This window comes from Salvia hispanica, chromosome 3 (genome assembly GCF_023119035.1).
Source record: "Salvia hispanica cultivar TCC Black 2014 chromosome 3, UniMelb_Shisp_WGS_1.0, whole genome shotgun sequence".
NCBI classification, from domain to species: Eukaryota; Viridiplantae; Streptophyta; class Magnoliopsida; order Lamiales; family Lamiaceae; genus Salvia; species Salvia hispanica.
Genome location: NC_062967.1, coordinates 48508885 through 48531995, shown reverse-complemented (window position 1 = coordinate 48531995; position 23111 = coordinate 48508885). Strand labels below are relative to the sequence as shown.

At 38.0% G+C, this 23111-nt stretch overlaps 3 protein-coding genes and 1 pseudogene across 6 annotated transcripts; 1 reads left to right on the top strand and 3 right to left on the bottom strand.

Moving 5' to 3' along the window:
- The first annotated feature begins 4930 nt into the window (after nt 1–4930).
- LOC125210384 lies at nt 4931–7170 on the top strand (annotated as a pseudogene).
- Nucleotides 7171–7692: 522 nt separating this feature from the next.
- LOC125210058 (subtilisin-like protease 3) lies at nt 7693–9903 on the bottom strand. Its single transcript, XM_048109629.1, has 2 exons — nt 8959–9903; nt 7693–8830 (listed from the first exon to the last, which is right to left on the bottom strand). Exons 1-2 carry the CDS (start codon nt 9820–9822, stop codon nt 7766–7768), a joined length of 1929 nt encoding a protein of 642 aa, XP_047965586.1. The 5' UTR covers nt 9823–9903; the 3' UTR covers nt 7693–7765.
- Nucleotides 9904–13120: 3217 nt separating this feature from the next.
- LOC125211655 (syntaxin-81-like) lies at nt 13121–16879 on the bottom strand. 3 transcript variants are annotated; one of them, XM_048111543.1, is made up of 8 exons: nt 16746–16879; nt 16348–16478; nt 16138–16221; nt 15919–16023; nt 14557–14700; nt 13852–14115; nt 13616–13777; nt 13121–13411 (listed from the first exon to the last, which is right to left on the bottom strand). In XM_048111543.1, exons 2-8 carry the CDS (start codon nt 16423–16425, stop codon nt 13268–13270), a joined length of 981 nt encoding a protein of 326 aa, XP_047967500.1. In that variant the 5' UTR covers nt 16426–16478; nt 16746–16879; the 3' UTR covers nt 13121–13267. The 3 variants fall into 3 exon arrangements, with proteins under 3 accessions (XP_047967500.1, XP_047967502.1, XP_047967501.1); XM_048111545.1 differs by having other exon boundaries at nt 13616–13747; XM_048111544.1 differs by lacking the exon at nt 16746–16879 and adding an exon at nt 16595–16710.
- Nucleotides 16880–19650: 2771 nt separating this feature from the next.
- Nucleotides 19651–22338, bottom strand: LOC125210662 (pentatricopeptide repeat-containing protein At1g74900, mitochondrial). 2 transcript variants are annotated; one of them, XM_048110221.1, is made up of 2 exons: nt 22256–22338; nt 19651–21279 (listed from the first exon to the last, which is right to left on the bottom strand). In XM_048110221.1, exon 2 carries the CDS (start codon nt 21227–21229, stop codon nt 19784–19786), a length of 1446 nt encoding a protein of 481 aa, XP_047966178.1. In that variant the 5' UTR covers nt 21230–21279; nt 22256–22338; the 3' UTR covers nt 19651–19783. The 2 variants fall into 2 exon arrangements, with proteins under 2 accessions (XP_047966178.1, XP_047966177.1); XM_048110220.1 differs by having other exon boundaries at nt 22146–22337.
- Nucleotides 22339–23111: the final 773 nt, after the last annotated feature.

The window sequence follows — 23111 nt, the reverse complement described above, 5'->3', positions numbered from 1 at the left end:
AATCAAGAGGTGAAATAATTAATCTTAAAATAGGAATAATCCACACCTTTATTCAATAAAACTCGGGAAAGTTGAGATTCTGAGTGGGATCTTTAATCTAATCGATCTTTTGGGAGTAAAGTCTAAGACTTAGAAGGGGACTTCAATTGTTACACTTGATCTGCGGATTTCTCACCTTGGGAAAGGGTCAAATCCATATTTGTGATTGATTCAACAATTCTAGAGACTTTAAATGGTAATTTAATTTCAATTGGGTTAGGCTATGAGTTGTGCATCGGATCCTTGAATTCTGCATATTTCTTCATCTCTGTCTGCAACTTGTTTCTTTGTTCTCTTGTTTAAGTGTTTTCTTTTAATCTCTGAATTATATGCTTTCAGTAGCTGTTAGCTTTAAATCCAAAATTGATCGTCTGGATAGTAGTCAAAATTGGTACGTGGTACTTAGGTTTACACTTAATTGTCTCTGTGGGATACGATATACTCTTGCTTACTATTTGGGTAAAATAAAGTTGAGTTAGGGATGCTTGGATGTGAGATATTGACATACTTAGATTTTACATGGTTTTAAAGGGTGGTTTTGTATGAATTTGATCATATTTGTCTATTATTGGACGTGTTTATATATACTTCTCTATTATGTTGGTATGTTGACCATTTTGTTAAGAATGTGTAGAAAAAGGTACAAACTATGTGGATGTGCAGCAGCCTTGGTTTGAGACAATTTTTACTGGAGAGTTTGAAGTCCAATCAGTCTCATATGCATATCAATCTCTTCGTCTTCGAAAGAGCTTCGCGTGGGTATCTCGCACACCTCAATCGGAGTTCGGTAGAAGAAGTTATGGCCGTTACAAGAACACTGCGCAGTCCAAAAATTACACCCGGCCGGGTACGTTATTTTGGCATATTTTCTTGCCAAAAACGCGATTTTTGATGGGAGATTAAAGAGAAAAACGCCTAGGGTTCATAGGATTCGATACCTACCGCCTCCAACACTCACACACACCCCCAAGAACATCTTGAGAGAGAGAATTGAAGATTGAAGGCTCCAGATCGGAAGATTGAAGACTTCATTCCATAGATTCATTCCACAGGAGTTCTTAGTATCTATCTCATATGTCTTTCATTGAATTCTTTGTTTCAAACATGGTTTTTGTGAAGAACATGAGTAGCTAAACATTTCTTGTAGAATTCTTGGTGATGATGCATTAATTTCATAGTTTTTATCCAATTGATTTTGCTCTTGCCTTGCTCTTGTGGTTATTTGATTATTCTTGGGTTTATTCCTTTCAATTGTTTGATCACCACTTGATTGTGTAGGATTAATTAGATTAATTGGGAGATGAAATAATTAATCTGGAAATAAGAATAATTCACACCTTAATGCAATAAAACTCGGGAGAGTTGAGGTTTTGAGTGAGGTCTTTGACCTAATCGAACTTTTGGGAGTTAAGAGTTTTAGGATTAGAAGGGGACTTCAATCCTAGCGCTTAATCTACAGGTTTCTCACCTCGGGAGGGGGTTTAATCTATAATTGTGGCCGACTTAGTAACTCTAGAGACACCAAAAGGTAAGACAACTTGATTGGATAAGAGCTTGGAATTGTGCATCGGATCCTTGAGTTCTACATTTTTCTCCATATATCTGTTCACTTCGTGTTTACTTGCTTTTATTTATTTACTTGTTCATTTTATGCTTTTCGTAGTGTTAAAACAAAACCAAACTTTTCCTGATTCTCTAGATAGTAGTTAATTTTTGTTCGTGGTAGTTAAGTTGACATAAATTAGTCTCTGTGGGATACGATACTCTTGCTTGCTAATTGCTACACTAGCCCCGTACACTTGCGGGTATCACTTGTGTTAAAATAAGTCGAGTCAGATATCAAGCTTCTTCTATGGACGATCTAGCCTCCATTCTGTTATTATCTTATGGAGGGTCTAGCTTCTATTCTGTACATATCTTACATGGATTATCTAGCTTCCATTATGTTATTATTATATGGACGGTCTAGCTTCTATTCTGTACATATCTCATGGAGAATATCCACCTCCATTCCAAAATATCGTATAGAGGGTTTAGCATCTATTTGGAAAATAAATATATTTCAAGGGTTGATCTAGCCTCCATCTCAACTCATACGGATGGCCTAGCTTCCATCTTTGAATAATCTGTTATGAATTTCTAAAACTCTCAAAGTCGGAGTTTAAGGCTCGTTATATGTTTGACTATATATATCTGGAAATATTTGTTGTGTTTGAAGCCTAATAGCTACTGGTCAATGTTACATGTTTATGAGAATGTGTAAGAAAGTAGTGATATTATGTGAATATTTTACTTTGTGTGGAGACTTTATGATCTTATAAGAATCTTGGAGTTTCCCTTTTGCCATTATGGGTTTCCATTTTATATTAATGAAGAAATGCTAAATGAGAGCAATTTGAATACTAAGTGAGTTAATTGAAGCTCTATATGTTATCATGATCATGTAAAATTGCTACACAGGTGTGGATACACATGAAATTAAATGACGTGTTAAGTTTTCTTTTTGTTGAATCAGATTAATCATTTAATTTTAATCGTATTGCAGGTAATTTATATATATCTTTTATTTGAGAAGTCTACTTTATAATATGTGAATAAACTACTGAGCTTTTAAAGCTCACCACTTTTCAGATTGTTTGTTTAATAGATAAAAGCCCTCATACTCTAAGCAGTTGCATCCCCATCAAGTCACCAGTCTTACGATTTTTGGTTATTACCTTTTTATTGATGTGTATTTTTGTTCGTTTATAGGCAGGTTGAATGTTTCATAAAATTATGCTTACTTGTTGGCAAAGTTATCAGCCTTTTAAGATAAAAAGAGTTTTATGGGTTTTCTACCGCCCTATCTTTAATAATATTTGTATTTTGGAATTTTGATAATCACAACACAAGGTGACATCGCTTATTCAGTTTTTAGCTAGTCGAGCAAGGGTGTTACAATTTTGGAAAAAAAAAGCGGGTGTCACAATTTTTCTCTATTTTCTATATTTGTATACACTAAAAAATTTTAAAATCTTAATCGTTTAGAGTACTATTTACATTTAAATTATTTCTATATTTTTATCTTGTTATATAGTGTTAAAATAAAGATTTATGAATAAAATTAAATTAGTACTTTCATTAAACAACTAAAAAGAATACATAATTTTACGTATCATCCATATGATTGAAGCATGTCCAAATTTCTTGAATTAGGTTTTATGAGGGTTAGTCATATTGCTCTTTATCACATCTTGCCTGAGAGAAATAAAGATCGAGAAGCGGATTATGAAAATTGTGTAGGAAGTGTATTTATAGGTAAAAAAGATTAAAAATCACTTACGACTATAATAAAATTCTATAATAGTCGTTGATTAAAAAAAGGCCATTTGAATTGTTGTTATTATTTTACTTTATTTTAAAATCAATTTTATATTAAAATACTCCTTCCGTTCCATAGTAATAGAGTTATTTCATTTTTTAGTAAAAGTCAACACATTTTTCCACACCTACTTTACCCTCTCTTACTTTTTTCTCTCTTCATCTCTCTACCTTTTTCATTTTCCACTTTATTCTCTCTTTACTTAACTCACCTAACATAATTTTTCTTAATCTCCGTGCCGAAAAGTTTTGCCTCCATTACTATGGAACGGAGGGAGTATAAAAAAATAACGGATGAGTCACAGTGGCCTCACCATTGAGAGAACGCATGTTCACAGATAGAGTGTGCTTTGAACAGCGCATCATCGTGCTTAGCAGTTAAGCACGCGACGACGTGCTTTGGCAAATGCTAAGCATGTTGATGCGCATGTCTTTACTAGCACATACACCATTTTTTAGTCTTGGGAATGATACATACAATGAATGATATAATCGTTATATACTCTCTCCGTCTAACTCTAAGTGGAATATTTCTTATTTGACACTAGATTTTATGTAGTTTTGTTTGGTAAGTTAAGTGTAAAGAGAATAAAATAAGAGAGGGAAAAAAGTAAAGAGAATGACGATTCTATTTTAGTAAATGTGTCATTTAACAAAATATTTCAAAAAGGAAAATGTGTGACTTAAAAATTGATAAAGTAAAAAGTAAGATAGAAAAAAGAAATATATTAGTGAAAAATAAGTCAAACCCATAGATAGAAATAACTTTTCTAAAATAGAGTTTTAATTTCTATTTTAAGAAATGGCTCAAAAAGAAAAGAGTTTATGGTCTATTTTTAGAAACGGAGGGAGGAGGGACAGCAATATGAATATTATAATTACTTTATGATTTTCTAAAACCAATTACAGCAATTTATTATACACCAATAAAAGATTCTGAACGAATTTGAAAAATCTGTTTCTCAATTACATATATTTTCCTTCGCAATTCTCCACTTGTATGGTAAATTTCTCAATATATGGAATGAATTCTGTGCACTGTTCTGTATAAATAATGCTCTTCACCAGCTTCCATATTCTTCCATTGAAATAATAGTTGCAAGTATGAGAATCCCCTGTTTTCTACTCCCTCCGTCCCAAGGTATTAGACTAACTTTCCCTTTTGGGATGTCCCAACATATTAGACTCATTTCTTTTTTTAGCAAAAAACATGTATCTTATTTTATTCCCCACCTACTTTTTTCTCTCTCTCTCCCCTACTTTTTCCCTCTCTCATACTTTACTCTCTCCACTTTAACTATTTAAATATCAATTCCTTAAATCATGTGCCTAAAAGAAGTGAGTCTAATACTCCGGGACGGAGGGAGTACTTGTGATGTGCATATTCAATTTTGTAACAGCAGAAGAAACTCTAGATACGTACATTTTCCAATTCGATCCACAAATCAACAATATTAATGACGAGCTCGAGTCACGTCTTCTCCATCGCTATAAAAACGTTTTCTCAGGTTTCTCAGCAAGACTATCAGCAGCTGAAGCGAAAGCCATGGAAAATACAGAGGGCTTCGTGTCGGTGCGCCGCGAAAAAGTCTACGAGCTCGACACCATCCACACTCCTAACTTCTTGGGGCTGAACCAGAATGCCGTTTCTGGAAACCTTCCAATTACGGAAAGGGCGTCATAATCGGCGTCATGGACACCGGGCCACCCGTCGTTCAACGACGAGGGGGTCCCGCCCCCTCCCGCCAAATGGAAGGGGTGGTGTGACTTCAAATCCTCAGGCTGTAACAACAAGCTCATTGGAGCGAGAAGCTTCCTGGCAGAGAGGCCGAGCCCGGTCGATGAGCAAGGACACGGCACGCACACTTCCAGCACGGCTGGCGGGAATTTCGTGAGAGAGAGCAGCACGGCGTCTGGAGTCGCGCCGCTAGCTCATGTGGCCATGTACAAAGTTTGCGGAGACAGGGACTGCCCCCAGAGCGCCCTGCTCGCTGGAATAGACGCCGCTATTGCAGACGGCGTGGACATAATCTCAATATCACTGAGCGGTGAATCGCTTCCTTTTTTCAGCGACAGCATCGCGGTAGGCGCGTTCTGGGCGGTGCAGAATGGGGTCTTTGTCAGCTGCTCCGCCGGGAACAGCGGACCTTCCTCTTATACTGTCTCCAACTCTGCACCGTGGGTCCTCACTGTCGGTGCTAGCACCGTTAATAGGAAATTGGCGGCTACAGTAGTACTCGGAGACGGCCAGGAATTGAGCGGGGAAGCGGTGTCCCACCCGCCTAACTTCTCATCCGCTGATTTGGCATTGATTTTTCCTGGCGCCACTAATACTACTACTTCCGAATGCCGTCCGGGCACGTTGGACAAAGCTGAGGTTATTGATACAAATTTTTCATCCTAAACTCAATCGATCAATTGGAGTGACTAATTAAACTTATATAATAATTTCAATTCTCTTTTTACACGAAGTAAGATATTATTATATTTAATTTTTTTCATTTGCCAACAGGTTGCCGGAAAGATTGTCATGTGTGAAAGGATCGAACCATATGCCACAGCTGCCGAATCCGTGAAGAAAGTCGGTGGCGCAGCCGTGATTTTGATGAACGGAGTATCCGCAGGCTACAGTTTTAATTTAGTAGCATATCAAACTCTCCCCATGTTGGAGCTCAGCTTCAATGATGCACACAAAATCAAAACCTACATCAAAAAGACTTCCACTCCAACCGCCAAAATCATGTTCGATCCCCACGCCCCATTAGTAGCATCCTTTTCGTCACGAGGCCCGAACAAACAAAGCCGTGGAATCCTAAAACCCGACATCATCGGACCCGGAAGCAACATTCTTGCAGCTTGGATCGGAGGTCAATTCAACATAGACTCGGGCACCTCCATGTCGTGCCCTCATCTCAGCGGCGTGGCAGCGCTGCTGAAGAGCGCGCACCCGGACTGGTCGATTACCTCTCGATGATCTTGAACCGGATCACTATCATGAATAACAATATCTGATCTATCAAATCAACCCGCCGTCAAGACTTGAATAGTATAACATAGGAAGTTCATTTATCCAACCGAATCAAAATTGGGATTCCTAACTCAATTACTCCAAAATGATATTTATCATCCGTTTCCTTGTTTTTTCTATAACCCACCTTGCGTTTTCCTTGGACAATCTCGCCAGCTGCAGTGAAGTCGGCCATCATGACCACCGCGGACCGTGTCAACCTCGGTGGCAAACCAATTGAAGATCAAAACTACCTTGCTGCTGACCCTTACTCAATAGGTAGTGGCCATGTGAATCCTACCAAAGCCAGTAATCCTGGTCTGGTTTACGACCTTCAACCAGAGAGCTATATTCCCTACTTGTGTGGCTTGAATTACACCGAACGGGAAATCTTCATAACCATTCATCGGAGGGTGAATTGCTCGAATGTGAAGTCTATTAAAGATGCAGAACTGAACTATCCATCGTTTTCAATCAATCTAGGATCGTCGACTAAGTCGGTGACGTATACAAGGACGGTTACAAATGTTGGTGAATCGAATTCGGTGTACCATGTGGAGATTGTTGCGCCACCAAAGGTGAGAGTGAGTGTGGAGCCAACGCAATTGATATTTTCTAAAGTGGGACAGGAACTGAGTTATAATGTGAGCTTCACCCGCTTATCTATTCCAGCCGTGGAAACTGTTTCTCAAGGATTGCTTAGCTGGATTTCTGCGGATCACTTGGTCGCATCTCCGATTGCAGTTACATATGAACATCGTTAACCACTTCTTCAACTTCAAGTATCCTCTAATTTGTGTAGACTGAAATTATTTTCCTCACCGAAATAATTCACTCAAACTTGAAAAAATATGATACAAATTAAAAGTCCATGTAACGCTCAATTGGACGTACTAGTTAAGAAAATTGAACATTATAATATTCCTTTTTTCCCCTAAAAATAGTCTCTTTTTTGTAAATTTTGTTTCACCCTAAAGATAGTCTTATTTGTGAGTATTAACACCCCAAATCTACCCTAAGAAAGGAATATGATTTTTTATTAAAATCAAGATTGAATCACCAGTTTACAACAACAATCGAAGCGAGGCCTTCAAATATTGTTTAGTGCACCTGCACCAGCTAATTTCTTTTATCTTTGATTTAAATGCTTATTGCACTTCTCTACAGAGCATTTTTCCCATATGAAAAATTACTAGTAAATTTGGGGATATATTTATTAAACACACGAATACTTATTTATGAAAATGTAGCTAAAATTAAAATTAAAGTATGTATATCTTTGATAAGTATTCGACACTTCCAATAACAACAAATTTTATTATAATGCATGTTTCGGGATGCTTGAAGTTGAAGAAGAGGTTAATGATGTTCATATGTAACTGCAATCGGAGATGCGACCAAGTGATCCGCAGAAATCCAGCTAAGCAATCCTTGAGAAACAGTTTCCACGGCCGGAATAGATAACCGGGTGAAGCTCACTTTATAACTCAGTTTCTGTCCCACTTTAGAGAATTTCAGTTGCGCTGGCTCTACACTCACTTTCACTTTTCGTGGCGCAGCGATCTTAACATGGTACGACGAATTCGCTCCCCCAACATTTGTAACCGTCCTTGTATACGTCACTGACTTAGCTGACGATCCAAGATTGATTGAAAACGATGGATAGTTCAGTTCTGCATCGGCAATAGGTGTCACACTCAAGCAATTGACCCTGCGCTGAACGATGATGCCGACTTGCTGGTCGGTGTAATTCAAGCCGCACAAGTAGGGAATGTAATTCTCTGGTTGGAGGTCATAAACCAGGTCGGGGTTATTCGCTTTTATAGGATTGACATGGCCACTACCTATTGAGTAAGGGTCAGCAGCAAGGAGGTTATGATCTTCAATCGGTTTGCCACTGAGGTTGATGCGGTACGCAGTGGTCATGATGGCGGACCGAACTGCAGCTGGCGACCAGTCTGGGTGCGCGCTTTTCAGCAGCGCTGCGACGCCGCTGACATGAGGGCACGCCATGGAGGTGCCCGAGATGATGTTGAATTGACCTTTATTGTCTCCGATCCAAGCTGCGAGAATGTTGCTTCCGGGCCCGATGATGTCTGGTTTGAGGATTCCACGGCTTTGTCTGTTCGGGCCTCGTGACGAAAATGACGCTACGTATGGGGCGTGAGGATCGCCTATTTGAGTTCCTTGGAACACGATTTTGGCGGTTGGAGTGGAAGTGTTATTTAGGTAGGTTTTGATTTTGCATGCGTCTTTGAAGCTGAGCTGTAACATGGGGAGAATTTGATTTGCTACTAAGTTTAAACTGTAGCCTGCGGATTCTCCGTTCACCAAAATCATGGCTGCGCCACCGGCGATTTTCATGGATTCGGCAGGTGCAGCGATTGATCCGCTCCTTTCACACATGACAATTTTTCCAGCAACCTGTAGGCAAATGAAAGAAAAATAAACAGAGTAGTACAAAATATCTCACTTCAGTGTAAAAAGAAAACTGAAATCCATTATTAGTCTATTGATTTTAGGATGGAATCCTATGGATTTTTATAACTAACCTCGGCTTTGTCCAACGTGCCCGGGCTACATTTGGAAGAGGTATTGTCTCTGGCTCCAGGAAAAACCAATGCCAAATGAGCAGAGGAGAAGTTACGCGGCTGGAACATCGCTTCCCCGCTCAATTTCTGGCCGTCTCCGAGCACTACCGTGGCCGCCAATCTCCTATCAACGGTGCTAGCGCCTACAGTGAGGACCCACGGAGCAGCGTTGGAGACGGAACCAGAGGAAGGTCCCCTGTTCCCGGCGGAGCAGCTGACAAAGACACCCTTCTCCACCGCCCGGAAGGCGCCTAATGCGACGCTGTCGCTGTAAAAAGGGACCGATGCAACACCCAGCGACATTGACATTATGTCCACGCCGTCTCCGATGGCAGCGTCTATTCCGGCGAGCAAGGCGCTCTCGGGGCAGCCCTGGACTCCGCAGACTCTGTACATAGCCACATGAGCCAGCGGCGCAACTCCAGATGACGTGCCATTCGCGCTGCCATAAACGCCGGCGCCTCTCACGAAATTCCCACCGGCCGTGCTGGAAGTGTGCGTGCCGTGGCCTTGCTCATCGACCGGGCTTGGGCTCTCAGCGAGGAAGCTTCTCGCTCCGATGAGCTTGTTGTTACAGCCTGAGGAGTTGAAGTCACACCGCCCCTTCCATTTGGCGGGAGGGGGCGGGACCCCCTCGTCGCTGAATGAGGGATGGCCCGGTGTGATCCCGGAGTCCAGGATGCCGATTATGACGCCCTTTCCGTAATTGGAAGATTTCCAGAAACCAGCATTCTGGTTCAGTCCCAAGAAGTTGGGAGTGTGGGTTGTGTGGAGCTCGTAAACTTTTTCGCGGCGCACCGATACGAAGCCCTCTGTGTTTTCCATGGCTTTCACTTCAGCTGCTGATAGTCTTGCTGAGAAACCAGAGAAAACGTGGTTATAGCGATGGAGAAGACGTGGTTCGAGCTCTTCATTGGCTGCGTAAAGTGAATATTGATTAATATTGTTGATTTGTGGGTTGATTTGGACGATGTACGTCTCTAGAGTTTCTTCTGATTTTACAAAATTGAATAAGCAGATCACAAGTAGAAAACAGGGGATTCTCATACTTGTGAATTGCCTGCAACTATTACATCAAAGTTGATTATGCCATTATTTATTCAGTACGATGCACACACTTTTGTAACATTTTCCACTAGTAAAGATTAAATGAATTCTTTAGTAAATGTGATTTGATCGTTTTTATATATTGGATATGCGTAAAAGCTAAGTTTGACTCTTGTGAATATAAATGTATACTTACTATTTGCAGTTTTATGATTTGTAGATTCATCAATAAATATTACTCCTATCATTTGTATTGAGGAAAGTACAAAAAGAAAAGAATAAAGTGAATATATAAAATATTTTGATATGTCATAGTATTATATAGAGTCCAGATTTGCTAATACACGACCTTATTACTATCATCACCATTATGTCATTATCACATATACTCCAGTATATAAAATACAAAAACGGATTAGGGACATTTTCAATAACTTGAGGCAATATGGCATCCACACGGCTCCATAGTCAAAAAATCACTTTATAAGTATGAATGTTTATCTCCATTATCCACCTACCTCGTACATAAAGCACATAAAATAAAATTAATAATACCAACATTAAACAAGTACAGTATAATTCTTTTTCAACTAGATCTTACTGGAATCAGCTATGTTTGTCTTTATATCTATATGAATTCAAAAGTAATTCATTTATAAAAAAAAATTGAATTCATATATTATTATTATTGCTATATCTTTTCTCTTGTATATTAAGATTTATATTTATGGATAAAATAAATTAAAAACTAAGATAAAAAATACTCCATAATTCTACGCATGAATTCATATATTATTATTATTGCTATATCTTTTCTGTTGTATATTAAGATTTATATTTATGGATAAAATAAATTAAAAACTAAGATAAAAATACTCCATAATTCTACGCATTATCGATGTGGTCGAGTGTGCCCAAATTTCTAAGAGCATCCCCATCCGTGCTTTTATTTAAAAGCACGGAGGTGGGCCCGGACCCACTTTTACTCCTTGTCCTTAGCTAAGAGCACAACACCCACATCCGTGCTCTTCCGCAAGGACAAGCTCAAGGGTCCCATCATTCTATTATTCAATTTAAATACTTCAATTACTAAAAACATTTCTACATTATAAAAATACATTAAAAAATAAAAATTACATAATTAAAATCCTAAAAAATAAAAATTACTCCCTCCGTCCCTGAAAATTTGTCACTTATTTCCTTTTTCGTCCGTCCCTAAAAATTTATCACATTTCACTTTTATCATATTTGGTAGTGGACCTCACATTCCACTAACTTATTCCCCTTCACATTTTATTTTAAAACTAATATATAAAAGTAGGACTTATTTGTCACTAACTTTTTCAACTCACTTTCTATTACATTTCTTAAAACCCGTGTCCGGTCAAATGGTGACGAATTTTGGGGGACAGAGGGAGTACATAATTAAAATCCTAAAAAATAAAAATACATAATTAAAATCCTACAGATTAAAAAATACACACGTGGAAGACTAGTCATCTATCCCCAATGTTCTCTTGAGACCCCGGATCATTCCCTCATGTGTTGAAAGTTGCTCCGGAGTCATCTTAGACGTATCGTGCATATAGAGTTGACCCAAGAGGACCCACAACGAGTTGTTCGAGGGTGGAGGAGGCACAAAGGGAGCGGGGACGGGGGCGGATGGAATCGGGGCGCGACGGCGGGTGGTCGTCGCCTTCTTCCTTCATTGCGGCCGGCAGGAACTGCTCGGGCCAGCGTCGGGGCTACCCAAGTTAGTTCCGGCAAGCTGGGTAGCCACATCATCGAAGGCGCCGTCGGATAGGGCTACCGACCTCGACCGTTTGCTGGAGGAGCTGGAGGAGGCTACTACGCCGCCACTATACTTCGGATGAAGGCGCCCCTCCTGCCAACAAGCGAGTACTTGAACACTTTGAACTCCAAGCTTTGGTAGGTCGCCAAGGCGGCACTGATGATGTCGAACTCGCTCTTACCGCTCCCCGTCGCCCGCTCTTCCTGTTGGAAGTACCCTGGAACTTACCGATTGCCTCGTTGCGTCTGAAGATGCAATTGCGCACCATACTCTCATTGCGATAAATGGTTCCCTTCGGTCGGGTTTCATTGTAAAGACGAGTGATGCGCCACCAATACGTATCCCCGGTTTGGTTCGTGCCAACGTCCGGATCTTCGGAGACTGCCAAGTAAGCTTTGAACATCGCCATCATCTCACCCGGAGTGTACGGAGTCGGGTGCCACGAGTAGGAGGAGTGGGAGTAGGAATAGAAGTAGGAGTAGGAGTAGAGTTGTTGCTCCCTCCCGATCCGGGTTCGGGTGCCCACCCGAACCCGCAGGCATTTTGGTCGTCCACCGGGTAAGGGCGGTAGCCACCGGCAACTTGCGAACCTTGGGTTTGAGGAGGGGCCATAAATTGCGTTTCTGGACTAGGGAATGAGTCGAGTTGAACCAATCGTGGTTCCAACCGCGATTGCCGGAGGGGTGATCGCCGGAGCCGGACATTGTGTAGTGTGGTGGGAATTTAGATGAGAGAATATGAGAAAAAAGATGAGAGAATGTAGATGATAGAATAGATGAGAATGTGATTTTTTTTTTTGTTGAAGTTGGGGTATTTATAGATGAAAATGTGAATTTTGAGGAAAAAAAATTGAAAAATAAATTAAAAGTGGGTAGAAAACGGATATAATTTTTTGGGAAGTGGGAAAATATATATTTTTTATTTAAAAATGTTTTTTTAAATTAATTTCGATTTTAAAAAAAAAATTGAATATGCCAACGGCTAAGCCATTGACCAATCAGAGAGTGCCACGTAAGGATGCTCAGCAGCACGCATACGCTCAAATCCGAAGGATCACCTTGAGCAGGGAGGTCACTTCTAGTTAAGGAATCGATTGTCTCTTCGTTTGCCCACTCAAGCTGAATTGACACCTTCGTATCCAAAAAGAAACGAACCAACTAGACCAAATCCGATAAGATCTACTTTATCATCCAAATTAGAAATATCATCGACTTATTCGATTCGAATATTATTCCTTTGTTACACCGAATATTATTCCTTTGTTACACCAATGCTCACGCAACGTAAGAAACCGGGATACTGTGCAAATTCATATAAAGTATTGTACTTAAATTTATGCCCTACCCAGTAAAATTTCGTATAACATGGACAATCATTAGTTTCTAATTCAGCCATACCATTTGAAATATATATAAAAAAAAAAAATCTAACTCAGCTATACCAATCAAGAAAGAGAACTGAAAAGGTAAGGACAAATAAAAAGAGCAAAAGAAATGTTCTGCTACTGCTATTCCTTTGGATGGCTTGCGACAGCTCTTTATTACCAAGCACCACATTATTTGTAGCCTCAACTGCCTGTTTAATCCAAAAACAAAAGGAATAATAAAGTTCAGTCATATTTAATGGGACGGAGGGAGTAGTAAACAAGTGTTCTAAGACTTTTTTATGGATGTGAACCAAGCAAAAAGTTATAAACGAGCTATATCATGAATTACAATTTCCACATGAAAACATAGAGATTGTAAATCAGCTGGGAGAAGTGGATGAAGTTCAATTTACCTGCTCATACAGAAATTCTATCTGTTGGGCCTGTTGCAAAACATGAGTAGACATGAGGTGGTTCAGTGCAGACATTTCCACCATCTTTGTCTCTGTATCTTGAACAGCGTCTAACATGGTAGCTAACTCTACCTGCATCAATATTACACAAACTCGGGAAATCTAATTAGAGAAACTATGGCTTGACTAGCTTATGCCACAAATACAGAAGCTTCTACTAGTGACCAGTCGATTACCTGAAGAGCGTGTGTTTCGTCATCTATGTATTGTTGCTGGAATCTAATTGGCTGTGCTTGAGCATCATCTGTCTGCCTGATTCCTGTATTGCTTACTTTCCTGGAGTCAATGTTACCAGAAGTTGAGCTCTCTGCAACAGTAGGGCCTTTCGGCTTGAGTTTTCTTCTTGGTGTCACCCGATTGATGGCGTCTCGAAAGCGTACAGCTCGAAGCTGATCAAATTGGGATGTTACTGAGTGAAGCTTTTCACTTAAGATTAATACCTGCAATTACAAAAAATAACTTTGCTAAGCAAAAAGTCATATTGAGAAATGATAATATACTTCAGTTTTTATATTAGTAGTAGTACATAAATATGAGTCTATGTGCTTCGTAGAGATGCTAAAACTATAAAAGTTTTTTTACCTTAGGTTGCCACAGCATTACTAACATATCAATGGTTATGGCACAATATTCTGTACTCATAGACAAATGAATTTGACACTACAATCTCAGATTGAGGACCACCACAACTGATAACAAAAGCAAGGTCATCTTTTGTTTCATGTAAAAAACATTAAAAGAGACAAAAACATAGTGCTACGTATTATTGAACAGCTCGAGTGAATAACCAGAGAAATCTAAACAATAACCACAGCTGCAACTATAAAACAAGGAGAAAGCATTATGATTGATATCAAAAAATGCAGATATACAAGCCATACCACTCCATGTTTGTGAGCTATGGTATCTGCATTTGAACTGTCACTCCTTATACCAAGCCATCCCTTTGAAATGGCTTCCTCGTTATTTATGCTATTCTTGAGAACATCTATTTGCTCTTTGCACGCTTTGATGAAAACTGTAACCTGCAAAATGTAGATTTTGTCAAGATGATGTAGGTAATGACATAAAATTTGCCTGTATGGAGCAGAAAACCTCTTATTCAGATAAACTAAACAGAGCATTTTAAATATAGTCTGCTAGTTCCAAGATCATAAGGTCCCAAAATAATTAAGATTAAAATGGCAGCACAGAGCAACGATAAGGGGTTGGGTATTTCGAGAGGATAGGAAAAGTTAGACATGTTGTACATCGGATATTCAGCTACACAATTAGAGAATCTAATCCAATTTAAATTTGACAAGAAACTGCTCATGCGACAGTAAACACATGAGAAATACGAATAAAGTATGTACCAGACACGGATCCATTAAGGATCACGAAGAAAGGACACAAGATGTTAGATTGCTACTTAGCATATGCAGTATGTACAGTTGAAATGAAACAAACATAAAATTACCCTGAAGAATAATATGGAAGATATACATTGGTAGCATATTTGTGTAGCTATGCTAAACGACCAAGCCAATACATTATCCATGAAAATATGAGAAAATCAATATTAGCAACATATGGCAGTTTAGCCTTTTCAAGAATGCAATTGTTATCTATGATGGATTGATGGTAATAGATAACCCAATATTAATTTATTTTCCAGCTCCCAACCATAAAGAAAGCATGAACTTAAGTAGATTACACTTTATGGCCTGACCTCTGGCTTGACCTTCAAAAAAGTACTCCTACCTTTAACCCAATCTCCAAAGCTGGCAGGGGAGTGAATTTCCAGTGCCGGAATGCTAAATTTTTGGATTTGGAACACCAAAAATGATCAGACATGGCCAAATCTAGAAACCCAATCCATAGCTTTTGGGACTCTGGCGTGCCAAGGCAGCAGTACGGTACTGAAAATTCAATCCCATGCGTTTTTGGAGATCCGGTGAATGGTTGGGTTTTGTTGCAGTATTTGAAGGTAGAGCCATTTTAAAAACCGGGCCAAAATCCCAAAGGTCATAAATAATCCTAAACTTTTAAAACACAAAACCTTAACAATCATTCTATAAGGAAAAATTAGTCCCCAAAATGCAAAGCCAAAGGGAGCTCTAGACAGAAAACTAACATCATGTAGACAGGCCAAATGTTATAAGTAACTTATAAGAAATCTTAAACTTAAATACAAACCCTTAACAATAATTCTTGAAGGAAAAAGAACAGTCTAATAAAGCTAGGGAATAAATGTATCTCACCTCATGCTCGATGCTATCTCTCTCTTTTTCAGTAATTCGGTGTACATCTACATAATCCTTTTTATGCTTCGAGAGGAACTGCTCTAATGCTCTAATACTTTCAAGCTGGCAAAAAACGATCGCACATCAACTCAAAAAAGTTTATACATCCTTGTAAAACATGCCAGTATCACCAACACTAAATTCAACAATCTTCCCAGCTATGTGACACAAATGTACCGTTTTTAGTGCAGCTTTGGTGAACAGTGACCTTTCCAAAGATTTATGCATAATAAAAGATGCCATTATCGCTGCAATTTTGGCCTGCCAAAAGAATTGACAAAGTAAGAGAAACATAGAGCAACCATCCAAAAGAAAGAGACTCAACTGTAGGAATAAAAAAATCTACAACAATCTGATAAACCATGATGAAATAAAAATTAACAAAACCTCATCATATTCCAAATTTAGTGCTGCTCGGCGCGCAGCATCCTTAAAATCCTCAGTTCTATCTCTGGCTTTTGCCATGCCTTCAACTCCTATTTAGCGGGAGCGGAGTGGCCGTCTGATTTGGGGGAAATCTGCAATTAGATTTCACAATCAATATCAACAAATTAAACTAATCAAAAGAATAATTGGGGAAAAACTAGGAAAAAACATAACGATTCTAAGTCACTTAAATGTAAAGCACACTGACATGATAAGCATCTATGATAGATTGATAATCAACCCAACAAAAAATCCAAATCTTTGAAAATTATTGATAAAACCGCAATCGAGTTTGTGATTTCTCAACAGATAGCAATCTACACAGCAGAATAGCTTATACAGACACGAGCAACCAGAACCTTTCCAAATCGGAATCGCACTTCTAGAGAGAACGATCTGGGCAGAGACCTAAAGTTCAAAGCTAAAAACACTAATATGACATTTCCATCCTTATTTCTTCGTGAACAAATGAAATTTAAAGTTCATTAGAAGAATTGAGGTTCGATTGTTTTTTTTGAAAAAAAAAAAGGCCTTTAACTTAGAGCATCCACGATGTATTGTTTTTTATAATTTAGTATTATCTAATTTTTTTATTTACAATGTCTAAACTGACATGTTTATTCAGCCGGTTCCGATTCTAATCGGATCAGTTAACCAATTAACCGGTTTTAAATTTTCATAAATCTTAGAATCGGAATTGAAACCGACCTGTTCCGGTTTGGAACCGGCCGGTTAAGAATCGATCGATTTCGGTTCATAACCGGAATCGATTTGTAATATTTAATCCAAATTTATTTGAATAAAGATTTAAATGATTCAATATTTATCATCTAATAACTAAAACTGCAATAAATTAAATACCTGAAAATTCGAAAAACCTCACAACAATACAAACCGACATGACGACAATATTTATCATTCAATACATAAAATTTCAATAAATTAAACACTAAAAGAAACGTACTCCAGTAATCTAGCATCTAGAAATATAACAATTATTATCTCAAAATTCAATAAACACATACCTAAAAAATCCAATACCTAGAATATTCATTAAATCGGTATTTAAACAAAACAAATTAATATCTGAAATACTATTCATTAAATCAGCATGAGTCGGAGACCGCGGCATATATGGATGACGTGGGGTGAAAGAATGAAAGTTATGGGAGGATGATAATTAGGGTTAAATTTTAATTTAGGTAATTATTTATTATTATATTAAAATAATATCTGAAATTTAAATAATAACAGTATTTGATTAAGATTATCTATATATTAAAATATAAAATAAAATTGAAATCAGAATGCAAACCGGTTCCTGGTTAAGAACTTGTCGGTTCCGATTAGAACCAGAACCAATATTTTTCAAAAAACAAGAACCGGAACTGATTTTCAGTTCCCGGTTTCTCAATTAACCGGCCGATTCCGATTCCGATTCTGGTTAACTGAGAAACGGAGAACCGATTAAGCACCCCTATGTAAACATTAAAAAGATATATATATTAAAGTTGAAATGAAAAATAGATAATTGATAGGGCGGACACTAGGATGAAACCATTGCAGAAAGAAGGGGCAGACTAAGAAATGATGATGTGACAACCACTAGAGCGGAGACTAGGGTATCCATTGTGGATGCTTTTACTAATTTGTGCATTTAGTTTAGGAAAGTAATTTAATCTCCAATTATTAAATCTATATCATGCGTCAATAATAAAAAAAATATATACAAAATCAATATAAATATGTTCTTATGCATAGCAACTACCTTGGCTGCTCGAGAAGAATACTCCCAACAACGGTCGGACGGAGTCGTCAAGGTCTTTCGGCACTATAAGTGTGCATCGTCCCTCTGACAGCTCGCGACTGACAAAAGTTCTGACATGTTCGACGAGTACTTGCACATCGCCGAGTTCATTAGTCGCGAATCCTTAAAATGATTTTGTAAGGACATTTGCAAGGCATTCGATGCAAAATACCTTAGGCCACTCACAACCCACGACTTCCAACAATTGATTTGTCTTCACAAAGCATGTCACGGGTTCCCCGATATGCTCGGCATTATTGTATGCACTAGCAGTGGAAAAATTATCCAACGGCATGGAGGGGGCATATACCAGCGGCCACAAAGGCTCTCGTTTGACAATAGTGCTATGAGCAGTCTACGACTACAACCTAGTGTATCTGGATTCAATAATGACAAAAATATGTTCAGTCTGAACAGGAGAATTTCGCTAAAACGGTGTCTGTTCTCACTACAATGCAAGAAAAAGTGCTTGCAAAGTTTTTGTTAGTGAATGTTATACGAGCAACATTGTGCTCACCATTTGTGATGGAGTTGAAAGAGCACTTCCACTGATTTTCTTTTGTAGTGAAACACGATCATTAATAGAAACAAGTTACATCATAGACCTATCCTCAACTCTCCATCATCATCATCATCAAGACACCAACTAATCAATCTGGAAACATTTGTGGACGATTTGGCCGATTAATGAAGTATTCATTGGGCAACACAGTTTCTGAAATATTTCTCATTTCACGTCTCAAAAAAGTTTATCCAATATCAGGACATATAATAAAAAGATGTATGTAAGAATATTTTAGTAATCCTTAGCGTGTCATTGTTACATCTCCATTGTAACTCGTTATCATCTTGGACCTCTTGCCATTGTTGGACACATAAATTTCTGGCTGACAAGTACTTGAAACATATCAAGTTAAGCACTAAGGGAACACATCTTTCTCGCTAGTGGGCGATGGAAATCGAACTATGGAGCCACTAACTTAGTGCACACAGTTTCAGAAACTAATTTAAATACGCACGAGAACTTCGATCCAAGACTCTAGTCAACAAGAAACAGACTTACAAAAAATGTACTTATTGATCGGCAACATAATGTAGTTTTAGCAAAATTCATAGAAATACAATGGCTTATATAATTATTCATCTTAAACTTTAATACTAAATGATCTTGGTCCATAAAATCCTTCCTCCAATGACCAATACCATATTCACAAATCAAGGAATAGAAAAGGTACGGATAGCTAATTCCCACAACAAAATTCTAATCAATCGAACCCTTTAATTCTCACACACACACACACACACACGGAGACAGGCTGGGTTTGGGTTTTACACATGACTCGAAACCAATGTAATGAATGACAAATTCCTAGTCACATCTCTACGCCTCAATTATATTCTTGTGCATCAGAGACCAGGGTAGTAAATTAGTATGAATAATTATATACATGTGTGACTGCATGTGAACTGTGAATAATAAGGGTATCAGCCTGTCTCAAAAAAACAAGCCTAAACATGTGGATATTGGCATCTGGCAATTTCATTTTTCACTTCAGGGGAAGGGTGCAAATGCAAATAAAACAGAAGCATTCACAATCTAAAATGACGAGGAAGACGGCCACATGTACTTTGCAGCCTCAAAATCTCTTGTGCAAATCCTTGATTACCAGTCAGCATCAGCCCATTTAGAACACGATTGAAGGTAAGCCTTCGTGGCATGAATCCTCGATCAACCATTTCTATCAACAGCTTCCCAGCAACCAATAAGTCATCAGACTTCTTCCGTACAAACATTGAGCCAATCAAGATATTGTATGTATCCAAATTAGGCAAACAAGACCCACCATTCATCTTGCCAAAAATCTCTAAAGCCTTCTCAAGTTTACCATCCTCACAACAATACCTAATGACAACATTATATGTTTGAATTGTCGGTTCACAATCATCTTTCATTTTATACATATACTCAATAGCCATATCAATTTTTTCAGCGTGGCACAATCCTCTGATGATTACATTGTAGGTAGTTGCACTTGGCACATAACCTTTCATTAACATATCCTCAAATACTACAATGGCCTTTTCAACAGAATCCTTCTTGCACAAAACTTGGATTAGGGCAGTATAAGTTGCGACTGAAGGTAGCACACCAGCTCCAATCATCTCATCAAATACTTTCCTTGACCTCTCAACCTCACCTGCCACACCAAACCCATGAATGACTGTTGTGTAGGTCACAACATCAATCTCAATTTTCCTTTTCTTCATTTGTAAGAAAAACTCCCATCCTTCCTTAATCTGCCCAGCTCTAAAATAACCTTTAAGGAGTATATTATATGTGGTCAATGTTGGTTCCACGCCCCTTTCAACCATCTCCTTCATAACTTCTAAGGCTCGTGGAGTTTGCTTCTTTAAACAAAACCCATTTGCGATAATATTGTAACTGACAACATCAGCTCTAAACCTTCCCCGGAATACTTTTAAAAGCCCATATGCCATCTCTGCCCGTTTCGACTTACACAATACATCAAGCAATGCATTAAATGACTTCAAATCTTGTTGGCAGCCATGTTCATGCATAGACAGAAATATCTTCACAGCCTTATCAGCCTTTCCAGCAGAGACATAGCGCTCCATCATGATAGCAAAGGTTTTAGGGGATGGGCCCAATCTCATGGATCTCATCTTGCATACAAGGGTCCACATGGTTTTGTAGTCTCGTATTCGTGCAGAGATGTCAATAGCATGGTCAAAAGCAATAGCTGAGTGTGTATAAGATGGGTGGTCTTCAACAAGTTTAAAGAATTGAAGGGCTTTAGGGCCATGGTTCCAGAGGCGTTTAAGAATTGCTTGGACTAAACCTGGAGTCCACGCAGAAACAGTGTTGATGCATTGGGCTAGTGACTCTGGATTGTTTGATTGGAGTAATAGATCAGTGATGGTGACAGGGTCTGGCAACAGGAATGGAAAGTTGCTGGACGGGGTATTCAGAGTTCTAATGTTATGGACTTTGGTAGCTATGTTGGGTAGGGCCATTATTTGGTTTGAAGTTAAAAGTCCATATACATTGGTTAAAAAGGGATTACCTGTCAACAATAACACTTCATGGTCAAGGATGAGTAAACAATGGTGGGGAAAGAGGAAATTTTTATTCGAAATAGTAGTAAATGAAATGACAATGAAAGAGAGAATAGAAATCATGAAAGGAAACAAGAGAAAAGGATAGAGTGCCAATATTTAAGTGAGAGAGAGGTGCACAAGGAAAACTGGAAAAGATACAAGTGAAGTGAAGTACAACTATAAAAGTAGTAAACCGCCCCAAAATGAATAATTAAGCACAACATAAAAATAGTGGTGAACTTCAATGGATGAAAATGTATTCAAACATAACTATCAGCCAAACAAAACAAATGCAAAGAAAATTAACATGTCTGGATTTTCTTCTGCAATCTTCCCTAACATAAACATTCAGTCTTGGGGCTTGCCCGTGGAATCGTGGACCAGCAAATTTATGCAAAAATGAGCTTCATGTATGGAGTACTTCATATAAAGAAAATCATTCCCAATCTAGTTGGAAAAGATAGGGCTCAAATATCAACTTTAAGCTAAACTGTAAATGAAATTATAGGCTGCCTCATTTCTTTTTCTCTTCTCCATTTCACAATTCAAGGATTTTCATTTTTCATGCTTTAAAGATTAATCTCAAACCAAAGAAAGCAATAGCATAACATCTCTTAGCCTACATGAAAGGAAATTTTCATTTTTTAAAACCAAAACAATCACAAAATCTGAACTTCCTTTCTATTTATTCCTAACACAAGCCTAAGAGATGATTTAACCACGAACAAGATCAATTCTTACTCAAAATTATTGAAACTAAAATTGGGGATAAACCCAGTTCTACAATTGAAGATGAAATTGAAGGCAATATGGATATAGGATAGTTGCTTACATAATTTGGGGGCACGACATGCATAGAGTTGCCGGAATCCGGCGACAACAAACTTGGAATCAAGTTCGGACAGCTGCTACAGAGAGAGAAGAGGCGCGGTATATGCTTACCTTCTACTGTCGGAGGATACGGGCCGGAATGGCGGAGGAGGCGGGGCGGCAGCGAGAGAGAGCGACTGAAAGAGTGGAGAGAGACGAAGTCAGAAAGTTTTAAAAATGTAAAAGAAAATAACAAAAATAATTCTAACAAATACTCCCTCCGTCCCATTAAAAATGCAACGTTTACTTTTGCGCACTTATTTTGAAAAAATTATAATAAATAACTTAAGTGGTAAAAAAATAAAGTAAGAGAGAGAATAATGTAGAGGAGAGTCTCCTTTATATTATTTTTTTATTTTATTTTAGTTTTTCTTCATTTTAACTATTTATTATTATTTTTTCAAAACATGTGTAAAAAAGCAAACGTTTCATTTCTAATGGGACAGAGGGAGTATAAATTAAAAAGTACTCGAACTATTTTTTAACAGGAAATGAACTTCATTCTTTTAATGAAAAGGAGTATTTTTTATAAGTGGATGCGACTAGTTTTATGAGAGAGGATAAAATTGGAAATAATCAGTAGAGGAGAGAGTATTATATGGAATAGTTGAGGGAGAAAATAATTAAACATTTTAATAATAAAAGAACGGAAATTACTTTCCGTTATGAAAAATGACATTTTGTATTATTTAACATTTTAATAATAAAAGAAGGGAAGATTATTTCCCGTTATGAAAAATGACATTTTGTATGGTAGTACACACTACAACGAAAATATAAACATTTAAAATGGAATGTAGAAGTATTGTCTATGAAAAATAGTCTTATTTTAATATTTTGTGATGTTTACAAAATATAATTTTCATTTTTAAAATTAAACATTTTCTCTCTTATACTCTAATATTTTTTTCTGCCCATATCTCTTACT

Coding starts and splice junctions, on each gene's coding strand:
- LOC125210058 (XM_048109629.1), bottom strand. CDS start 9,822: ATGGAAAACACAGAGGGCTTCGTATCGGTGCGCCGCGAAAAAGTTTAC. Junction 8,831..8,958: donor GCACGTTGGACAAAGCCGAG/GTTAGTTATAAA, acceptor ATTTGCCTACAG/GTTGCTGGAAAAATTGTCAT.
- LOC125210662 (XM_048110221.1), bottom strand. CDS start 21,229: ATGGCCCTACCCAACATAGCTACCAAAGTCCATAACATTAGAACTCTG.
- LOC125211655 (XM_048111543.1), bottom strand. CDS start 16,425: ATGGCAAAAGCCAGAGATAGAACTGAGGATTTTAAGGATGCTGCGCGC. Junction 14,701..15,918: donor GAGATAGCATCGAGCATGAG/GTGAGATACATT, acceptor TACATTTTGCAG/GTTACAGTTTTCATCAAAGC. Junction 13,778..13,851: donor ACGAAACACACGCTCTTCAG/GTAATCGACTGG, acceptor TTCTCTAATTAG/ATTTCCCGAGTTTGTGTAAT.